General features: G+C 42.9%; 3 protein-coding genes across 15 annotated transcripts in view; 2 read left to right on the forward strand and 1 right to left on the reverse strand.

Moving 5' to 3' along the window:
- Nucleotides 1-22,916, reverse strand: part of ETNK2 (ethanolamine kinase 2) — a 407,034-nt gene that overhangs the window by 110,358 nt on the left and 273,760 nt on the right. The window lies entirely within an intron of this gene.
- The window catches only part of ZC3H11A (zinc finger CCCH-type containing 11A), a 46,987-nt gene continuing 36,908 nt past the window's right edge, over nt 12,838-22,916 (forward strand). The window contains exons 1-4 of one of the 13 annotated variants that reach the window (XM_049634418.1): nt 13,627-13,941; nt 14,448-14,509; nt 14,604-14,755; nt 19,805-21,342. The gene's annotated coding sequence lies outside the window, so the exon portion shown is untranslated. The other 12 variants (XM_049634422.1, XM_049634421.1, XM_049634423.1 and 9 more) reach the window with 12 other exon arrangements.
- ZBED6 (zinc finger BED-type containing 6) lies at nt 14,762-19,929 on the forward strand. Its single transcript, XM_049634415.1, has one exon. The coding sequence runs from the start codon at nt 15,688-15,690 to the stop codon at nt 18,628-18,630; it is 2,943 nt and encodes a 980-aa protein (XP_049490372.1). The 5' UTR covers nt 14,762-15,687; the 3' UTR covers nt 18,631-19,929.

Consider the following 22,916-nt stretch of genomic DNA (forward strand, 5'->3'; position numbering starts at 1 on the left):
GAGAGGGCTGTGAAGCTGCTAACCCCCCACTGTTGGGCCTCACAACCATGAGTGTCGCCAGGGAAAGATGACTGGGCCTGCGCCACTCAACAGGGTGCCAGGTAAGGGGCCTCTGGGATGCATCTGTCGGGTGTAGACCATCTGAAGGTGACCTCACAAGCACTTGAATGGGTGCTGTAGACTGAACATTTGTGCGCCCCCCAAATTCGTATGTTGAAACCCCCAATGTGATGGTATTAGGAGGTGGGGCCTTCGGGAGATGATTAGATCGTAAGGGTGGAGCCCTCAGGAATGGGACTAGTAGTCTTATAAATAAAGAACCCAGAGAGCTCCTCTGTCCCTTCTGCCACATGAGGACACATGGAGATGAAGGCCATCTGTGAACCGAGAAGCAGGCCTCACTGGACACCAAATCTGATGGTACCTTGATCTTGGACTTCCTCACCTCCAGAACTGTGAGAAATTGTTGTTTAAGCCAGCCAGTCTATGGTATTTTTTGTTAGAGCCTGAACAGACTCAGACAGTGGGATCAAGGCAGATTGTTCCAGGATCTAATTCTCCCATACCTGGGGATGGTATTGTGGGCAGAATTCTGCAGGGTGTTCAGATTCACCCCACAAGCGACGAGTGTTTAAATTCCTGCCACCCAGGAGGCACCACGTCTGGTACTGACGGCCAGCCAGGGCTAGCCAGGGAAGCAATGACAAGCACAGAGAGGGTGGCAACCTCACGTGGTCAGGTAAGAAGATGTGAGTGTCCAAGGTGAAAATGAAGGTTCGAGCAGATCTTAAATACCAGCATGAGAGAATTCCGGCAACCAGAAAGAGAATGAAAACCTAAGAGATCAAAATGAGAATTTGTAAAGAGAGGTACCACCGAGTATGAAAGGGGGGGGGGGGTTCAACCAACCACAGTCAGGGGACAGGCCCTGGAAAAAATAAAGCCAACTCATGTCTATACCTCAATAAGCCAGTTATACTTACAGACATTCTCCCAAATTGGGAAAATGAGGAATAAATTGTAGACTGTCCCATACCGAAGAGTAACATTTCTGTTTTTCTTGTTCTGAGAATTTTTACAAATGAGTGAATGAAAGGCTGTTTATTACATTACAATTCTTTCTTTCCCTGCATAGTTTTATTTTCTCATATTAGTTGCCAGGAAATTTTGCGTTAAGCTGAACGCCCAAACTGCAGTAACCATCTCATCTCATGAGCCTGACAATGCTAAGTATGAGGGAAATTTTTTCAAGATCAGGATGAGGAAGTAGATATCAAGATAACTAATCATCATGATTCCCGAGTTAGTTAAATACAGTAAATTAATCATTCACGTTTGTATTATGTTGATTGCGACCTCGCTCGGAACACTGTTTAGTATGAAATACAGAGGTCGCTAAGCCCCCTTCCCTCTTTATGATTCACCCTTTAATGGTGAGCAGAAGACAGGATTTTGCTGTCCCTCTGTCATGCCCCCTCCCTGAGGACTCCCTTAGTGTCACGGTGCTTTATCATCACTGCTGGTTTCCCTGTGGGCTGAGGGCCTATACTGACTTGGAAATACTTCCAGAAACTCTAACTCTTAAACCATTTGGGAAGCTGGTATTACAGAAAGAAGGCACAAATGACCTATCATATCCTTTTTTACTTCCATTATCTTTATATTAGCTTTAACCACTTATGCTGAAAATGACATAGCAAGAAAGGGGAAAATAAGGTAATCCATAGGGCTTTTTTTTCCTTCGGTCTTTCCCTTCCTCATCAATAAGTTAAAGGCAGAAAGTATTGGTAGAATGTGGTGAGTCAAGAAATGAAATTAACTATGCAGACTCTTGTCTCCCTCTTCTAAGGATCCTTGTGATTATATCGGGCCCTCTCAGATCATCTGGGATAATCTCCCCATCTCAAAATCTTTGACTTACACCGTAAAGTTCTTTTTATGAAGGTGACATAGTCACAGGTTCCAGGGATTAAGACATGAACATCTTTGGGAGGGGAGCATTATTTTGTCCACCACAACTACATAACAGATGAATATCTCTGGTGAGACATGATCCTGAAACTATCTGAAGCCATGTTATAAGATTCAAAGATATGTGCACACACACGCACACACATACACATCCAGGTTTCAAAAGATGAGAGAGTAAGAAGAAGGCTGTTGGGCCTGTACATTTGCTGATTTCTTGATAAACTGATTTAGCTCATACCCCAGATGTGGTATTAATTTACAGGAGGTGCCTCCTTTCCTGGAAGTCACAGAAAACATCAAAGAAGAAGGCAGACCTAGGGCCACCAGTGCCCTGGGAGATACCAAGCAGACAATCAGAGGAGGTCTCCAGTTGGCTGAACTTATACAAGGTTCCTAGGTAACTTGCACTCAGATGCCGAGACTCTGACAGAAGCTCAGGTTTGTCTCAGGTGTCCTGGAGAACTCTGAGTCTCTATAAGAGAGGAAATCCATTCTTTTTTTTCTTTCTTTTTTTTTTTTTTTTGAGTAATTTATTTTTTAATTTACATCCAAGTTAGCATATAGTGCAACAATGATTTCAGGAGTAGATTCCTTAGTACCTGTTACCCATTTGGCCCATTCCCCCCTCCCTCAACCCCTCCAGCAACCCTCAGTTTGTTCTCCATATTTCTGAGTCTCTTCTGTTTTGTCCCCCTCCCTGTTTTTATATTATTTTTGTTTCCCTTCCCTTATGTTCATCTGTTTTGTCTGTGAAAGTCCTCAGATGAGTGAAGTCATACGGTATTTGTCTTTCTGTGACTAATTTCACTTAGCATAATACCCTCTAGTTGCCTGCACGTAGTTGCAAATGGCAAGATTTCATTCTTTTTGATTGCCGAGTAATACTCCATTGTATCTATATACCACATCTTCTTTATCCGTTCATCCATCGGTGGACATTTGGGCTCTTTCCATACTTTGGCTATTGTTGATAGTGCTGCTATAAACATGGGGGTGCATGTGCCCCTTCCAAACAGCACGCCTTTATGAGAGGAAATGCATTCTTGATAACCCCGGTTCAAGACATAATTCTTCAAGGGTATTCTAATTTTGCAGAATCTTACGTGAAAAAAATGTGTGTTCCGCTGCCATTGAATGGAATGCTCTGAATATGCCAGTTAGGTCAAGTTGATGGACAGTGTGGTTCAGGTCATCTATATCTTTACTGATTTTCCTTCTGCTGGTTCAAGCAATTACTCAGACAAGAGTGCTGTCGTGTTCAAATATAAATGTTGACTTACCCTTTCAGTTGTACTCATTTTGTCTTCATGTATCTTGAAGTTCTCTTGTCAGTTGCATGTACGTTTAGGATTGTTATGTCTTCTTGGTGAATTGACTTCCGTTGTTACATAATGACCCTCTTTATCACTGATAATATTCTTTGTGCTGAAGTTTACTTTATCTGACATTAAATAGCCACTACCCCTTCCTTCCTTCTTTCCTTGCACTTAAAAAAGTTAAACCCTTTTTATTTTGAAATAATTTACAACTTTCCGAAAAGCTCCAAAAATAAGGCGCCAATTCCCCACATACACTCCTCCAAACACTCCCTAATGTTAACACCTTACATAAACAAATGATAGGATGATGGAAACGGAGCGACTAACATTGGTACAGTGTTATTAACCAACTTATACACGTTACTGGGATTTCATCAGCTTGTACCAATGTCTTTTCTCTGTTCCAGGATCCATCCCAGGACCCCATAGAACATGTAATTCTACAACTTCTTCACCTCCTCCAGTCAGTGGCAATGTCTCCTTTTTGCCTGTCTTTTCTGACCTACTATTTCTTCTAACATTTTTCTGCATCAGTCTGTCTCTTCTCTTCTTTGGAACTCCAACGACATACACATTAGAACTTTTTTTTTTCTTTAAGATGTTATTAATTTTTCTTTTCTTTTAGAATTTTTTTTTAGAGAGAGAGTGCGAGTGGCGGGCGGGGTGGTGGGCACCTGGGTGGCTCAGCTAATTAAGCATCCGACTCTTGATTTCGGCTCAGGTCGTGATCCCAGTCTCATGGGATCAAGCCCCATGCGGGGCTCTGCACTGAACCTGGATTCTGCTTAGGATTCTCTCTCTTCTTCTATCCCCTGTTTTCTGTGTCTTAAGGCCGATTAAGTTGCACGGTCTGTGTGCCTGGGACCACTGGGACCACCAAGCAATTCACTAGGCACTCAGTTTCTTTTCCTGGCTTTTCATCTCTCCGACTTTCAGATGTTGGCACCCCAGGGCTGGGACCTGCATCTTTTTCCTCTGCTCCTTTTTGGTACGTTCTCTGTACAACGGCTTTTATTTTTATTTTTTAAATGCTTATTTATCTATTTTTTAATGTTTATTTCTTTTTGGAAGACAGAGAAACAGAGTGAGAGTGGAGGAGGGGCAGACAGAGAGAGGGAGACAGAGAACCCGAAGCAGGCTCCAGGCTCCGAACTGTCAGCACAGAGCCCAATGTGGGGCTCGAACTCGCAGACCTGACCTGAGCTCGAACATGCGAATCATGACCTGAGCCGAAGTTGGACACTTAATCGACTGAGTCACCCAGGTGCCCCTATTTATTTATTTTCTTGAGAGAGAGACTGAGTGAGCGGGGAAGGGGCAGAGAGAGAGGGAGAGAGAGAATTCCAAGCAGGCTCCACACTCTGTGTGGGTCTCGACCCCATGAACCGTGAGATCATGACGTGGGTTGAAACTGAGAGTCAGACGCCTAACCGACCGAGCCACCCAGGTGCCCCTGTACAGCAGCTTTTAAAGCAGAAATCACATCACTCTCCTGCTTACAACCCTTAAGTGGCTTCCTTTGGCAACTAGAATAAAACCCAAACCCAGATGTCTTTTTGTAGTCTAAAAGGTGCCACGTGCCCTGGCCCTGTCTCCATCCTCCTTTCTCACCGTTCTCCCGTGTGCCCTGGGAGGAAGACCAGGAGAGTCTGCTGTCACGGAAGCCATGTGGAGAGAGTGTTTCCAAGAAGGACTGGTCACTGCAGCCAGTGAGGCTGAGAGGCTGAGTGAGAAGGGACACACACACGGTCTCTGGATTTGCCCACGCGGGGGAGGTAGTGAATTCACTTGCTCCCCTAGCAAAGTGGGTTGTTCTGGGGAGTACAGATTATGGAGAGACTGTATCCAAGACATCATTAGTCTGAATGTAACTAATTCTACTTTTGTAGTGATATTCTATTATTAAAATACAGGTTTTCTGATTCATTAGGATTGAGAATTTGCATTCCTAACAACATTCCGGGGATCGCCGAGCCTCAAGCTGTTGGACAAACAGGAAGTTAACAGTCTTTTCCAGGAATTACCTTCCGCTCTTTTTTTTTTTTTTTTTTTTTTTTTTTTTTAGAATCCCCATGGTGCCTGTGTGTCCACGAATAGCCTGGTCACTGCTCGCTACTTCAGTGCCCTGGTGAAAAGGAGACCAGAATACCCTTTGAGCTAGGCTCTGCAATTCCTGGTCCCTGATCGCTCCTTGGAGATGCCACTCTGACCAAGTCACCCGTGCCTGCTGGCCTCTGCCCAGCCGTGGGCAGCCAAGCACCTGCTGCCGCTGCTAATAATGGAACCACAGATCCACCACTCAGGAGAACTAGAACTCTGTTAATGTCACTGGTGTCAGTTTCTTGGCTTAAATCCCAGGAGTCCTGAAGGAATAAAACTCCAGTTTTCTGACTCCTGCAGGCCTTACACTATAAGGTAGTGTACAGATGCCTATAGGCATCTGTAGGTTTCCCTGGACAGTAAACTCTGGTGCCATGGGAAGGAACATGCTCTGTCTCCTGTAAACCCAGTCGAAGCCATCCCACTGCAGAGCTTCCCGGCTTTCCGGGGTGTGAGCTCACTCAGTTCACACACATACACTACTCTAGGGTCACCTCCCTCTACCTCCAGCTGAAATCACTTCTCAGGGCACACAATATACACTCTTAAAGAGGCTATCCCAGGGGCGCCCGGGTGGCTCAGTCGGTTAAGCGTCCGACTTCAGCTCAGGTCAGGATCTCACATTTCATGAGTTTAAGCCCCGTGTCAGGCTCTGTGCTGACAGCTCAGAGTCTGGAGCCTGCTTCGGATTCTGTGTCTCCCCCTCTCTGCCCCTCCCCTGCTCGTGCTCTCACTCTCTCTCAAAAAATGAATAAACATTAAAAAATTAAAAAAAAAAAAAAAAAAGAGGCTGTCCCATAGGGCGTTGAGTTGAGTCTGGGTCACTGGCCCCAAATCCATTTTCCCTCATAGGGATTTTTTTTTCTTGAGAAACTGACCCTCCTTTCCTGAAGTCTGACTTCGGCCGGGCCTTCCCCACCCATCAGTCATGTCTTTGTAGCCTTAAATCTCGCCGGGGGGGGGGGGGGGGGGGGGGAAGGGTCAATGTTCCTGGTCCCTGTCTTTTGTGGGATGGGTTAGTTTCTGTATAAATTTGTGGCTGCTGAAAGGCACAAGGGATTGCACCACAATTCACTGATGACAGCAAAGAAGCCCCCAGAGCAAACAGACACAGCGGAGGCAGGGCACAAAGTCCACCTAGAACATTCATCCTTCTCCCCAACCCAGTTTCCCCCCAGGTTTCCCCGCCCATCCCAGGGCCACAACCTTGATCTCTGCTCTCATTTCTTCACACCTGGATTGTGTCCAACACTTGACTACCTAATCTCTGTCCCTCCAGCATCTCTCTCCCCAAGTCCATTTTGTCCTGCCCTTCCCTTACACAAGAAACAACCCGTCCCTATTTGTCATCATCCAAACTCCTCTCCCTGACCTTCAAACTCTGCTCCCTTAACTCTCCAGTCTTAGCATGTGTTCCCCCAAACTCATCCAAACACATATCAAATGCCTTCACGCACTGCAACTATAAGCCCTTCTTTTGATTTTTTAAATGTTTATTTATTCTTGAGAGACAGAGAGACAGAGCGCAAGCAGGGGAGGGGCAGAGAGAAAGGGAGACACAGAATCCAAAGCAGGCTCCAGGCTCTGAGCGGTCAGCACAAAGCTAGACTTGTGTCTCTAACTCATGAGCTGTGAGATCATGACCTGAGCCGAAGTCGGAAGCTCAACTGACTGAGCCACCCAGGCACGCTTAATCTTTTTTTTTTTTTTTTAATGTTAGTTTATTTATTTTGAGAGAGACTGGGAGAGCGCACACAGGTGCACCTGCGGGGGAGGGACAGAAAGAGAGGGAGAGAGAGAGAATCCCAAGGAGGCTCAGCTTTAACAGCCCGGAGCCTGTCTTGGGCTCTATCTCAAGAACCTCGAGATCATGACCTGAGCTGAAATCAAGAGTCGGACGCTTAACCGACTGAGCCACCTAGGCACCCTGTAAATTTTAATCTTAATATACAGGTTTGGAATTGTTCTGATTCACAGATAAGTCCAAATTAAGGGACATGTTTAAAATGTGTCCTAGGGGCGCCTGGGTGGCTCAGTCGGTTAAGTGTCTGACTTCGGCTCAGGTCATGATCTCACGGTTCGTGGGTTCGAGCTCCCCATCGGGCTCTGTGCTGACAGCTCAGAGCCTGGAGCCTGTTTCAGATTCTGTGTCTCCCTCTCTCTCCGCCCCTCCCCCACTTGCGCTCTGTCTCAAAAATAAATAAAAACAAAAAAAATGTGTTTTAAAGATCTTATAATATAGAGACATCATGTGTTTATGAACATGGAAGAAAAGCTAAGAGGAGTGACCAGTATAGTTTCAAATATACCCTATGTATCAGGCTCTGTCCTACATAAAACAATAGTTAGGCAGTTCATCAGGGAATGCAAGAAAGTCATTACTTGCATAGTCTCTCTTCATTTTGCATAATACTGTATATCTACAAAGAATCAGTACTAATTCATTCATCACAGTGATGGACAAGCTTGAAAAGCATTATGGCTTCCAGTCAGTGTAGGACAATACGAGTAAACTCTGCCTCCTCTCATGAGATGGATTATATTACCTATTCAAATTATACGCATTGAAAAAAATGAGTAGATTAGTTCGTAAACGCAGTATAAAATTCGAACACTAAAAGCCAGCGAAAAGTAAGTTTCTTCCCATTCCTGTTCCCTTGACCCTCCCCAAAGCAATTACTCTTCTTTTTTGTTGTTGTTGTTTATTTTTGAGAGAGAAAGAGAAAGTGTGTGAGTGAGCAGGGGAGGGGCGGGGGTCACAGAGGATCCAAAGCAGGTTCTGCACTGCCAGTACAGAGCCCAATTCAGGGCTCGAACTCACGAACCGTGAGATCATGAGCTGAGCCAAAGTTGGATGTTTAACCGACTGAGCCACCCAGACGCCCCAGAAGCAGCTACTCTTAGAAACCCTTCCAAAGACCGTTCTATATATACAAACGGTAACATTAAATAATGCTCTTTTGCATGCCTATACACATTAATACACAGTATAAAGTACATAGTATAAAGCACATCATTGTTCTTCATGACAGCATAGAACTGCATTATAGAGCTGTACTACTCTAAATTTAGCCATTATCATATTTATAGGTAGGTGAAGTCATATCCATGTACATATGTCATTTTCACATGTAAGTACAAGTATGGGATAAACTTCTAGATGTAGAATTGCTGGGTCAAAGTATAGAGGTGTCTTTTTTGAAGCTAGTTTTTATAACAAAAGTAACATATATATATATATATATATATATACACACATATATATATACATATATATATACACACATATATATATACATATATATATATGTATATATATATACAAAATTCTAACTAGTACCATTTTGTCTCTCCCTCTAGCTGACCCTCCACAACATCAGGGCAGAGCCAGATGCTGGGCTTGAACTCATGAACTGTGAGATCAAGAATCGGATGCTTAACTGCACCAGCCAGGTGCCCCTAGTGTTTATTATTGAGGGAGACAGACAGACAGAGCACGAGTGGGGGAGGGACAGTGAGAGAGGAAGACACAGAATCTGAAGGAGGCTCCAGGCTCCCAGCTGTCAGTGCAGAGACAGAACTCACAAGCTGCAAGATCATGACCTGAGCCAAAGTTGGATGCGTAACCGACTGAGCCACCCAGGGGCCCCATAATTTTATTTGTTTATTTCAAGTGATCTCTCCACCCAACATGGGGCATGAACTCGCAACCCCGAGATCAAGAGTCGCAGGGTCTTCTGACTGAGCCAGTCCGGTGCCCCTATACTTGCATTTTAGAAGAGAATTCTGTGGTTGTTTAGAAGGGAGACATGAGAGGGCAAGATGAGAAGGCAGTAAAACCAACGAAGAGGTGTGGCAGTGATCTGGAAAAGAAGCAACAAGCGATAAAAGCCTCAACTAAGCAGAGGCAGTGGGAACGGAAAAGAAAAATGCAGATTCGAGAGATAGCAGGAGGTAAAGCCAATAGGATTGCTAAGTATTTGGATATGGGAGGGGAGGAAAAGGGAAGAGTCCTCGTTAACTCCCAGATCCCTGAGCTCAGTAACTGGGTGGATGGCGGGTGATGCCATCTGGTAAGAGAAAGACCTCCGGAAGAGGAAGAGACGTTGGAGAGGTGATGATTTCGTTTTGGTATGCTGAATTTCAAGGGACTCAGGAACATCCAAATGAAGATTCCTGTAGGCAGTTGGACAGAGATCTGGGTCAGAGATACAGATCTGAGAGTCGCAACATAGATCTAATTCCTAGTTGAAACCAAGGAAATGGAGGGATAACCCAGAGAGAATGCAGAGTGGGAAAAGATGAGGCCACAGGACTGAATCCCAGGGACCATCAATGATTAAGTGAGGGATAGAGAAAGAAGGAAATGTGACAAAACTAGACCACAGGCAGCCAGAGAATTTGGAAGGAAACCGATAGAATTTTGTCCTTTAAACCATGGGAGGGGGAGTTTCAAGAGAGAAAATTGGCGAACGAAGGTCAAATGATTGTGTAATGATTTGGAGTTGGACAGATGTGGGTGTGGTTAGTATTGCCACATACCAGCAATGACCCCTTGGACTCATCAGTCAAACTTTATAAATGTTTGTAAAAAAAAAAAAAAAAAAAAGGTAAATAATATTACTTAACCGGGGCTCCTGGGTGGTGGCTCAATTAAGCATCCAACTTCAGCTCAGGTCATGATCTCATGGTTTGTGAACTGAAGCCCTGCATTGGGCTCTGTGCTCACACTGTGGAGCCTGCTTAGGATTCTCTTTCTCTCCCTCTTTCTCTCTCTGCCCCTCCCCCACTTGCTCACTCTCTCTCTCAAAAGAAACAAACTTAAAAAAAATAGTATTACTCAAGTAATAGTGATGAGATAATAACAGTAATCCCACAGAGTTATTTTGAGTATTAACTTGGAGGATGTATATAAAACCATTAGCATAGTGCCTGGCAAATAATAATGACAATAATAATAATAGTCTACTAATATATAAGTTGGTTGCAAAGAAGAAGAAGGAAAAGAAGCACTGAAAAAGAGCCATTCAATTGAAGACAAATGAACCCACTGCAGCAATTTCAGAGAAGCCGTGAGGATATAAATCTAAATGAAATACATTGAAGAGTGTATGTGAGGTGAAAAAATAGCCAAGGAACTTGGCAATAAAGATAAGGTGAGAAATCAGGTGTGCCAGAGGAAAATAAGGAATTGAGCATAAAACTTCCTCACCACCCTTTCTTCCCTTTTTCCTTTCCTTTCCTTTCCTTTCCTTTTCTTTTCTTTTTTTTAAATAGAAGGGAGAGGGGCACCTGGGTGGCTCAGTCGGTTAAGCGTCCGACTTCGGCTCAGGTCATGATCTCGCGGTTCGTGAGTTCAAGCCCTGCGTCGGGCTCTGTGCTGACAGCTCAGAGCCTGGAGCCTGTTTCAGATTCTGTGTCTCCCTCTCTCTCTGACTCTCCCCCGTTCATGCTCTCTATCTCAAAAATAAATAAATGTTAAAAAAAAAATTAAAAAAATAAATAAATAAATAAAAATAAATAGAAGGGAGAGTCTTATATGTTACTAGGCTTTGGAGAACAACTATGGAAAGACAGGTTTAAAATACAAGAGACCGAGTCTCACCACTATTACAGCCTTTCTGACACAATTTTGCAAACTTCCTACCTTTCTACAAACTTTCTACCTTTTTGTTCCTGTTCCAAAGCCTTCAAGGAATCCCTACTATGTAGGCAATAGTATTCAAATACCTTCCCAACATTCAGGGTCTTCTAGAATCTTGCTCCAACCTAGTTTTGCGGGGTTTTCTCTTTCTATAACCTGGAGACTCCTCCAGCTGATTTTCTCTCCTCCCCCCTTGAGGGGTTTTCCCTTGTCTTCACTTACCTCTCGCCTCTGGCCTCTTTTCCATTCACTCAAGTCTCACTCCCTCCAGAAACCATTTCCTGAGAGACCGCACTTCTCAATGGCCACCTCTGCCTTTCTAACCCTCCTAGAACGAAAGTAGAAGGTGCAGACCGGCCCACAAAGTGGTTGTTTGTTGTTGTTGCATTGGAATTAGCTTCCCAATTGACAAATCAGAAATTTTCACATAACACCCTAAATTTCTAGTTTCTCTTAAAAAATCAGAAGATGTGGTGACACTGTGTCTGCATCCCCTCCTGGCAAGAATGGGCGGGAGCTGAGTGGTAAGAGCTGGCCCTATTGCTAAGGCGTGCATTCTCAAGTTTTATCCTTATAGCCACTCGCCCTACTCACATACACATGCGCCTGGCTCGTGTAAGTATTTACGCTTGTAACCCCAAGTCTGAACCACGGTTGGACACTTGGGGTGCACTACCTGGTATTTACCTTTATATTTATCATGTCTTCCAGGAAAGTTCCACATTGGCCTTTCCACATCTTAGGCCCATTTGGGATGTCCCACAATGCCTAGCACAGCAACTTAAACTTAGGAGTACGTTTGGTGTAAGGTAAATGAGGATGGTGATAGTAATGAGAAGTAGTCTGTCTTTTCTTAAATGATCCATCACCCAATAGCCCTATTACCCACGATGCGGACTCATCTGGCATTATGACCCAAAGCCATAGGGCCTGAGGTCCCATCTTGATATAAGTAGCATGTAGATTGCGGAGGAGAGACAAGGTTTGAAATGTATGGAGTTAGAAGCTAGTCTGTGGAACATTCAGTCATCACGTGTAAAATTGGAAGTGAAAAATTCAGTTGTCACTAATACCTACAGTAGCAGGCATCCAAGATAGACCCCGGTGATGTCTGCCTCCCATTATTCATACCCTGCTGAAACTTACTGCAAAACAGCTTTACAGAGGCATTGGGAACTGTTAAAAAGAAGCCAGGCCTCTAAGCACTGACAACCATTAAAACATATTCAAGATACATTGTAAAGTGGGGGGAGAAAAGCAAACTGCAAAACAATATGCATAGCGTCGGCTTGTTCATATCTCAAAAATACTGTGTTTCACTCATTCCAAAACATACATCCTTTCAGCTGTTCATATCTCTGATCAGTGGCCGGTCAGAGTTTAATTGGCGGGTTTTTTTGTCTTAGAGTTCCGTAAAACAAGATGTGTCTTACAATCAAGGATCCCTTAGATTTGATGAAATATGATATAACTATATATAGTATACCAATCAGACCAGGACTGGAGCTTGTAAAGCCCTAGCCTGAAAAACCCTTCAGCTGTGTGGCAAGACTTCTGCTAAGTTGAAAAACCCTAGGTGTTGTGGCACAGACAGGAATTGGTTACCAGGAACCTGCTTGGCAGGCCTGGTTGACATGGCAATCAGAGTATTGTCATGTAAGGCAGGGATGGGACTGGGATTCTAATGTGCCTTCTCACTATGAAAGGAGATTAAACGCCCAAGAGTGAGGAGCCCCCGGACTGCTCTGACCTGGACTAGCTGAGGCTCCCACACGAAGCCGAAGCCGGTAGCTGGCAGAACAAGCCTAAGAGGAAATAAAAGGTGCCTGCAGTCCCATCCGCTTTAGACTGCCAAACGTATGCTTTCTTAGTAGCAGCACTGTATCCTTTACCCAAGTTTGGTAAAATGTTGCCATCGAAGGAAGTTCTGTTGAGCCACCAACCCAGAGGGGATCTTGGGCTCCTACTGTATCAAGAGTAATGGATTTAGATAGATTTGCACACAAAAGCGTTAGAATATATGCTAAATTAGTGAGAGATGATTTTGCAGGAATGAAATTAATGTTGAGTTAAACGTTCTACAGTTCTGTGTTATTTAAAAATTTTAAAAACGACTCATATGTATTTCTTTTATAATCAGAGAAAAAAAAAAAAGGTAAACACATTCAAATTGGAAAGTAAAGGATAATGTTAATAATGAAGTGGCCAGATGTTTTTTCCCTTTCCATACTCCAACCGTCATGAGCCTTGTAATGAACATGAATTATTTTTTCAATACAAAAACATAACAGAAACCCATCCAAACTCAATTTCACCTCTTCAAACAAAAATAAATGCACAGATGCTTCCACGCTGCGTGGGGAAAGTAGTTTATTTCTAAATTAAAACTATACACGGTTGAGGCGGTTTATTCATGAAGCAAATTCTTTGGTAAGAATACACTGAGGGCCTACTGTCTATAGACACAGTTCTCGCGGCTTTCGCGCTTATTACCTCACTCAATTAAAAATGAAAAGGAAAACTTTTTTTTTTTTTTAAACCAAAGACGGTTTCAAGAAACCCGTAAGTTCCTGAAACGCGTTCCTCGCCAGGGAAGTTACCCCGCGTCCTAGCTCCTCCCCTCTCACGTGACCCTGCGACTCGGGGAAGCCATCTTAAGCCTCGCCTCACAGAGGAAACTACATCTCCCAGAATGCTTTCTCCTTGCGTCGTGCTGGCACTTTTACTGGCCGGGTCCTAGAGCTGAGCCTGTAGCCAGGCGCCATCTTTGACGCTGGCAGTCTTGGATTTCTGCTGGTGTTGCTGCTGTGAGGACGGCGGGCGGTAGCGGCTAAGAAAGAAGAAAGACGTGGCAGCAAGCGGGAGTCGGGGACAGTGTCGGCGGTTCGGTAAAGTTTCTGTTCTCTGGTAACTAGACCCGTTTTTTGATTCCCGGTGGCTCGGGGCAGGGGAGGTGGGGGAGAGGGCGAGGGGAGTGGCCGCGGCCTCCCCTCGCCCCCGGGTTGCGGCCTAGCCCGGGAAGTCAGAGCGGGTCCTTTGGCCCCGCCGTAACGACCCCCCCCTTCCCCCACCTCCGGCCCGCCGCCCTCGCCGGGGCGAGCTGGGAGCCTCGGGCTCCCGCTCACAGTTCCCGTCCACCCCACCCCCACCCCCACCCCCACCCGCTGCACCCCACCCCCACGGCGCCTGCTCCTTTCCCAACAACCTTCCTCCCCTCCCCCACATCCGGTGTTGGCGAAACCGTAGGAGCCCGCCGCAGCCCCGGAAAGCCGGCTTGTTCCCGACTCCCGAAGAGAGAAGTGACACTAGATCGCTTTTTTCGCGACAACAGTTTCCCCAGTTTAGCGGTCCCCCACTGCCTAAATCAAACTGAGTGCCAGGAGCTGAATTTACCTACTCTCATTCCTCTCCAGGGTCCCACTACTTGGGAGACACTCTCAAACTCCACATACAGAAAGCCACCGACCTTAATCCGGTATCCTACACCCCTTCCTTACCTTAATTAACTCCCACCCCAGCCCTCCGCATCGGAGTCAAGAACAACAGGGACACTTCCGTTCTCCTTGTAGGATTGATGAAACCGTAATGAAGAACACCCCCTAAGCTCCCATAATCGGTGCGGATTCCTATGGGGAAGGCCCATGTTGTTGACATCTTGCAGGCCTTGGTTCTGGACCTTGAGAAGGAGGCTGTGGAACTAGTGATAGCGATGCTTTTTAGGGTAAATGTATGTAGGTATTGGGGGAAGGGGAGGGATCAACCGAAAAGCAATGAAAGTGGTTTACAGCTCAGATTTCAGTTCTTGCTGCTCCTATAGAGTTCAACTCGCGAGTTACTCCTTTACAGGCAGTAAAGCTTCCCCAGTCTAAAAATGTGGCAGAACGAAATTTGGATTAACTCTTGATACAAACAGTAAATTGAAAATGCAGCTTGTGAACCTTACACATTTTTACTCCCAAATTCCTTTTTTTTAGCCACCTGCATTTTTAAAAATTGAATTATTGTTACTTAGAGCTGAAAGGGCTCAATTAGCGTATGCTGTTAATGACCAGTATGTGGAGTTTGCTTTATATTTCCCGGATTTGACTTTTTGGGTTGTATTGTCAAATCACAGTCCTAAGTGATGAATGTTGAATGATGCACTATGTTTTTGTTTAAGTGAGGTTTCCTGAAATTAAATAATTTCAGAACTAAGGGAAATTGATGTTGCTACCATGACGCATCCTAAAAATACACATTTTAAAAGCTGAAGGCATTTCAAGCAGAGATAGTTCTTGATGAACCAGACAGAACATGGACCTGGGATTTGGAAGACCTGGCTTCTAGCTGCTACTAACTCTATGACTCTGGGAAGGTGGCCCTCGGTTCCTTTTTTCTATAACACGAAGAGATTGGACTGTTTGAATTCAGATTCAGAGCTCAGAAGCTGGAAGGGATCATAAAGCCCTATAAGAAAGAGTTTGGGAATGTTCTCCATTGCTGTCACTTTTCTTCCAAAAATAACCTGGCTTGGAAGTCATTGTTCCAAAGGGAATTTGATTCCCCATAGAAATTGGAGACAAGGTAATGCGATTAGAGAGGAACAGCTGTATTTCTGCTTGAGTGATAAACCCACTAAGAGATTCTGGGACGAATTTTGGAGACCTAAAGAGAATGAGTGTATGTACCTTAAGCGCACCAGTTTCCTCGCTCGCTCCTGGCCGAAGATGCAGCACTTTTAGCGGTGCTGGGATTCTGGGATGTGTTCCTATTAATTCTAACACAGATGAAGATGATGTGGTAGAGGGGAAGATGGTGGCCGAAGGAATGGATAAAGAGGCAAAATTGCCTGCTAAAAAGAAAAGGAAGAAGGGTTTACGGATTAAGGGGAAAAGGCGAAGAAAAAAACTGCTCCTTGCAAAGAAGTTTAGTAAGGATTTGGCATCTGGGAGGCCTGTTGCGGATGCGCCTGCTCTATTAGCTTCCAGTGCCCATGAGCAGGATGAAGAAAGTCTTTTCGAGAGCAATATAGAGAAACAGATCTACCTACCCAGCACCAGGGCCAAGACCTCCATTGTGTGGCACTTCTTTCACGTTGACCCCCAGTATACCTGGCGAGCTATTTGTAACCTCTGTGAAAAAAGTGTCAGCAGGGGTAAACCAGGCAGCCATCTGGGGACATCTACTCTACAACGACATCTGCAGGCAAGGCATTCGCCTCACTGGACCAGGGCCAACAAATTTGGAGTCACTAGTGGGGAGGAGGATTTTCCTTTGGATGTGCCTTTATCTCCCTCTTCTGCTGGAAGCAGTGGAAGCTTTGAATATATCTCTACTGATCCATTAGATGAAAACAGAATGGGTAAGAAACGTGATAAATCGGTATCTGATGCCCTGAGGGCAGAAAGAGGGAGATTTCTCATCAAAAGTAACATTGTCAAGCATGCCTTAATTCCCGGGACAAGAGCCAAGACATCTGCGGTTTGGAATTTTTTTTATACTGATCCTCAGCACATCTCAAGAGCCGTGTGCAATATATGTAAACGGAGCGTGAGCCGGGGTAGGCCAGGTTCTCACTTGGGAACTTCAACGCTTCAACGACACTTGCAGGCCACACATCCCATCCATTGGGCCGTTGCCAACAAAGACAGTGGTGCGGCTGGGAATGGATTAGATGAGACTGAGACTGAGAGAAATGATCTCCTAAGCGATCCTCTGCATGGAGAGAAGTCTACAGGCAGCCACAGTTTAACAGCCGAGGACCTTAGTGACTCTGATTCAGATGAACCTCCTGTATTAGAGGTGGAAAATAGTAGAAGATCTGAGAGTCCTAATCCTGTTGCAGAGCAAGACACTCTGACCCATGCACAGGAGAGAGAAACAACATATTCCGAAAATTCAGTCTCAAGCCAAATAAGTCAGGCAATTATTCAGATGATTGTGGAGGATATGCATCCTTACAACTACTTCTCAACCCCAGCCTTTCAGAGGTTCATGCAGATTGTGGCCCCCGACTATAGATTACCGTCTGAGACTTACTTTTTCACGAAGGCTGTACCTCAATTGTATGATTGGGTCAGAGAAAAAATTTTCTTAACTTTGGAGAACGTTCAAAGCCAAAAGATCCACTTGACTGTAGACATCTGGACCCACGACCCATCCACGGACTATTTCATTGTGACTGTACACTGGGTCTCTTTGGAAACTGCACCTTCTAGTAACGGCAGGATCCCCAATTTTAGAAAGTGGGCAGTACTTTGTGTGACAGGTTTGGCCAAAGACTGTTTGATAACCAACATTTTACAAGAATTAAATGACCAGATTGGTCTGTGGCTTTCTCCTAATTTCCTCATTCCTAGCTTCATTGTTTCTGACAATTCTTCTAATGTGGTACACGCAATCAAAGATGGTGGTTTTACCCATGTGCCATGCTTCCTGCATTGTTTAAATATAGTCATTCAGGACTTCTTCTGTGAGCACAAAAGCATTGAGAATATGTTAGTAGCTGCTAGGAAAACCTGTCATCATTTTAGTCATTCAGTCAAAGCCCGTCAGATACTGCAAGAGTTCCAAAACGATCACCAGCTCCCGTGGAAGAATTTGAAGCAGGATGAAACTGGCCATTGGATTTCTACCTTTTATATGTTAAAATGGCTCTTGGAGCATTGCTATTCAGTTCACCATAGCCTTGGCAGAGCCAGTGGAGTTGTGCTCACCTCCCTTCAGTGGACTCTAATGACTTACGTTTGCGATATTCTGAAACCATTTGAGGAGGCCACCCAGAAAGTGAGTGTCAGGACCACAGGATTGAATCAGGTGCTACCCCTAATCCATCATCTACTTCTTTCTCTGCAGAAACTCAGAGAAGATTTTCAAATAAGAGGTATTACTCAGGCACTCAATCTGGTGGACAGTTTATCTCTGAAACTTGAAACTGATTCCCTCCTGAGCGCCATGCTCAAATCCAAGCCTTGTATCTTGGCTGCTTTGTTAGACCCTTGCTTTAAAAACCGTTTGGAAGACTTTTTCCCTCAAGGTGCTGATTTAGAAACTTACAAGCAGATCCTTGCAGAAGAAGTTTGCAACTATATGGAATCGTCAGAGGTCTGCCATATTGCGACTTCAGATGCTTCTGGTCCCTCAGGCATCGTAGGAGCTGATTCGTTTACCTCATCTATAAGAGAAGGCACCTCCAGTTCAGGGTCTTTTGATAGCTCAGCTGCAGATAATGTTGCCATTGGAAGCAAAAGCTTCATGTTTCCTTCTGCCATAGCAGTAGTGGATGAATACTTCAAAGAGAAGTATTCAGAGATCTCAGGAGGTGGTGACCCTTTGATTTACTGGCAGAGGAAGGTGAGCATATGGCCAGCTTTGACCCAAGTTGCCATTCAGTATCTGAGCTGCCCCATGTGTAGTTGGCAATCTGAATGTATCTTTACTGCAAATAGCCAGTTTCATCCAAAACAGATCATGAGCCTGGACTTTGACAATATAGAACAGCTGATGTTTTTGAAAATGAACTTGAAAAATGTTAACTATGATTATTCTACATTGGTTCTGAGCTGGGATCCTGGGAATGAAGTTATTCAAAGCAATGAAAAAGAAATATTACCTTAATTTCTTTTTCCTTTTTCCATTTGAAATGGGCAACTTGTTGCTATGTTACTGTATCCTAATTGCTATAGTTGTTAAACATAGTTACACTAATTATTCTTAATACACACATCTGGGGAAACCTGAAAACACCAAAAGTGCTGAAAATTCCTCAGAGGTAATAATGTTGACGGAGTGAAGATTAAAAATTTCACAGTAGTAACTCAATATAGCTGTCACTTGAAATTTTGTTTATACCAATTAAGAGAGAAAAGGTATTTTTTAACTTAAAAAATATAGTGCAGCATTGAAAGGCTTTAGGCTATTTCTGGCTGGTAGATTGAATTGTAATTGGTTTTAAGTAAAAAAAAATTTCTCCCATCGTGGGAAATTTGATTTCTCTGAAACCAATGAAATTGAAGGGAAAACATACTAAGCTGGTATTCCTCCCCGTCTCTCCCATTTTTCTGTTCCTTTAAAAACCCTCATCCATACTTACAAGTTGGCAAAACCAAAACTCACGAAATTTGGAAATTTCTAATTGCCTCCTCATACTGGTCAGCTTTATAATTTCAACTTACTGAGTGTGATAGAGTTACCCTTTATATTTAGGGATTGGATCTAAGTAGAAGGGGAACATTAGAAAACAATTGGGAAAAATTACTAAAATTACTTTTAGTCTTTGAGTTGCCTTTTTAAAGCTTTATAAAATAGTGGGAAAACAATAAAATAAAGACTGTATGGGTACTGTTTACACATACGGGCAAATGACATAATAGGTTTACAGAAATTGAGAAAGATTGAATGGGAATTGGAATAAAAGCCCCAGGAGCATACTTTTGACAAATGCAGTGTCCGTGTCCCAAAGAATGTTTCTCATTGTAAGTGATCTTAAGTGTCTTAAGATATATATGCTGAATGATCCATAATACTGTATTCTTAACTGTGAGATTGTTCTTTGGCTTTTAATCTTAGCTAAACATAAGCATTCAGTATTTTCAGGTGTTAGGAATCACTGCCTCACTGGTAAAATAAGAGAATTGATCTCAGTGACCTTTAAAGTCCCTTTCCACTCTTAAAGTATGTTTCTGTGGTTGAGTGGGAGGCCAGAGAATGATGACTTTTAGTGAAAGTCTATTACAAGTTTCAGACTGAATAACTAATGTAAGATCCCAATTTTTCCTTTTTTTCATTTTAGATTTGGGGATATTCCCTGCCCAAAAATTTCCTGGAAAATTGACTAGTATTAAGTGTGAGTAAAAGGTGTCCACTTTTTTTTAAGTTTTGATTTTAGTTTTGTCTTGGATAGTATTTGGCAAGATTTAGCCTAGAAACTATGTAGTACTTATTACATGAGAATCAAAATTGCTTTGTTACGGGGCTGGTTTCAAAATTTAGAACTCATTTCTCTGTATCAAAATTGTTCTTTTTTTGTTTTTGGGGTTTTTTTGTTTTTTTTGTTTTTGTTTTTGTTTTTTAAATTCTTAAATGGTAAATGTACCATTGTGCAATGAAATTTCAACTCCCAAAGTTTACCCTTTTACTAACTGGAGTAAATGAATAATTACAAAGTCTTTAGTTGTAGCCATCATTTGTAAAAAAAAAAAAAAAAAAGAAAAAGAAAAAAAAGAAAAGAAAAAAAAATGAAACCGGGCTGCATAAGCAAGCCTTTGCAGGGCCAATATTGAATGTTATACCAGTGACACTGGTGTTGCTGTAAAAGAAGAAAAAAGAAAATCCTCCCTTGGATAGAAGCTTTCTGTATTTTGACAGTCCCAGTTCAGGATGGCTATAATGCTGCTCTGCCTTCTACAGCTTGCTGCACCACTCTGTAGTTACTCGATAACTATACGTTTCTATCTTTTTTGGTTAAACACTCCCTGAAGATGATAAAGATGATAATGATGTACATACATCCGTATTAGTATTATACACATTGATATATGTGTAAGGATCTCCCTTCATGTTTACTCTGTGGGCTGGGCGAAATTTAGTGTAACATACTGGTACACATCATGATACTTTGGTATAAGAGTAAGTTCACTATTTTTATAATGAACCCAAATCTGAAGGCTTTTATAGTGTATTTTAAAAGGGAAAACTTACCCAAATGTTTTATTTCTACACATTTGTGTATATGTGTGTGTGTGTGTATAAGCCAGTTAGTATGTATGTATATGTATATTATATACATAAAACACTATATTTTTTCGTACAAGTATGCTTTTATTATACAGATAATAAAGATGGGGGAAGGTTTCTGTTTTTTTCTTAATAGGTGAAGAAATCTTGAAGACCAGAAATTGGATCTTATTGAATTTTGGTGTTCTTTTTCTTTTTTCTTTTTCTTCTTTCTTTTTAAATTATATTGTTCGGCTATGGAAGATGGATTTTTTTTTTTTCCCAATAATCTTTTGAATCTCAAGTTCATCTTTAAATGAACTCTCTTTTTGTTGGTTTTTTGTTTTTGTTTTTGAGGAGATAACTAACCCTAGCTGTCTCCAGTCTGACAAAGGTTATTCAAATGGACTTAATCTCCCAGTAGTTGGGAGATGTTTTAAAAACACCTCCTGTGTTTGAATTGTGGCTGAGAGGTTTCCTTGGCAATGTGAGGAGGAAAATTCTTTCTGCCTCATTATTATTAATTCATGGATTGAGTGTTGGTTCGACCTACAGGCGTAATAGATTGGAACTCAGTGAAGACACAGAGGTTCCTGTTGAGAGCAAGCAGCTAATGTAAGTGTGGGAATGGGGTTTTTCTTATTAAGGGAGTGAACATTTTTGTAATTTAAGGCATAATTTTCCTGGGTCAGTAAGAAATTAAAAAGCCATTGTCAAGCCATTTTTTTCTTGTAATTATTTACAAGCTTTTGGTTTGGGGATGGAAAAACTCCCCCCCCCCCTCCTTTTTTGATAATACATGCACATTATTAAAAAAGTAAAAACAATATACCACCTAATAGTAAGAGGTGATTCCATGTCCTCTTAAAAAAGCACCATCAGGGGCGCCTGGGTGGCTCTGTCGGTTAAGCGTCTGGCTTCGGCCTGTGTCTCCCATCTCGCCGTTCCAAGTTCGAGCCCCACTGTGGGCTCTGTGCTGATGGCTCAGCTTGGGGCCTGTTTCAGATTCTGTATCTCCCTCTCTGCCCCTTCCCCATGCACGCACTGTTTTTCAAAAATAAAATAAACATTAAATTTTGTTTTTGTTTTTTTTTGTTTTTTTTTAATAAAGCACTATCAAAGGGTGCCTGGGTGACTCAGTCAGTTAAGCATTGGACTCTTGATTTCAGCTCAGGTCATGATGTCATGGTGAGATCAAGCCCTTCATCTGGCTCTGCATTGGGTATGGAGCCTGCTTGAGATTCTCTCTCTCTCTCCCCCTCCCCTTCCCCAGCTTGTGCGAGTGCTTTCTCTCTCTCTCTCTCTCTCTCTCAAAAACACCATCTGTAGTTTATCATGACATAGTTCCATGTCCCTGCACGTAGATCTGCCTCATCTGTTTTTTTAATGACGCGATAGTGTTCTTTTATATGGAAGTGCTGTAGTTTAATATCTCTCACTGATAGACATTTGGGGCTTTGCCATTAAAAAAAATAATAACCGTCCATCCAGTTAACGGCCCTGTACACACATCTGTGTAAACTCTTTCCCTAAAAACAGTTTTCAGATGTGAATTAATACAATTCTCTAAAGAGGGTGTACTAGTTTACGTGAGTAAAGATGTTTTTTGAATTTGTAAAAGTTCTTGATATATCCTTTTAACTATGGTGATGCTAGGAAAGGTTCCCCCCCACCCCTACCCCCGGCCCAACCTGAGCCTACTAAAAAAATATCACTCACTTAGGGGCACCTGGCGGCTGGTTAACCGTCTGACTTCAGTTCAGGTCATGATCTCATGGTCTGTGAGTTCGAGCCCCACACTGGGCTCTATGCTGATAGTGTAGAGCCTGCTTCAGATCCTCTGTCTCCTCTCTCTGCCCTGCCCTTGCTCGCTCGGACTTGCTTTCTCTTTCAAAAGTAAATAAACATTTTTAAAAAAATACCATGCATTTATTTTCCAGTGCTTGGTTATATTTTTTATATTAATAATGTAATCTAGAACTACCCTATGATCCAGCGATCAGACTACTAGATATTTACCCAGAGAACACAAAAATAGTAGTTGAAAGGGACACATGCACCCTAATGTTCATTGCAGCATTATCTGCAATAGCCAAATTATGGAAACAGCCCAAGTGTCCATTGATTGATGAATGGATAAAGAAGATGTGGTAAATGTATACAATGGAATATTATTCAGCCATAAGAAA

Source organism: Panthera uncia, chromosome F1 (assembly GCF_023721935.1).
Source record: "Panthera uncia isolate 11264 chromosome F1, Puncia_PCG_1.0, whole genome shotgun sequence".
NCBI lineage: Eukaryota > Metazoa > Chordata > Mammalia > Carnivora > Felidae > Panthera > Panthera uncia.

Excerpts from the sequence above, each read along its gene's own strand:
- ZBED6 (XM_049634415.1), top strand. The coding sequence starts at position 15,688 with ATGAGTGTATGTACCTTAAGCGCACCAGTTTCCTCGCTCGCTCCTGGC.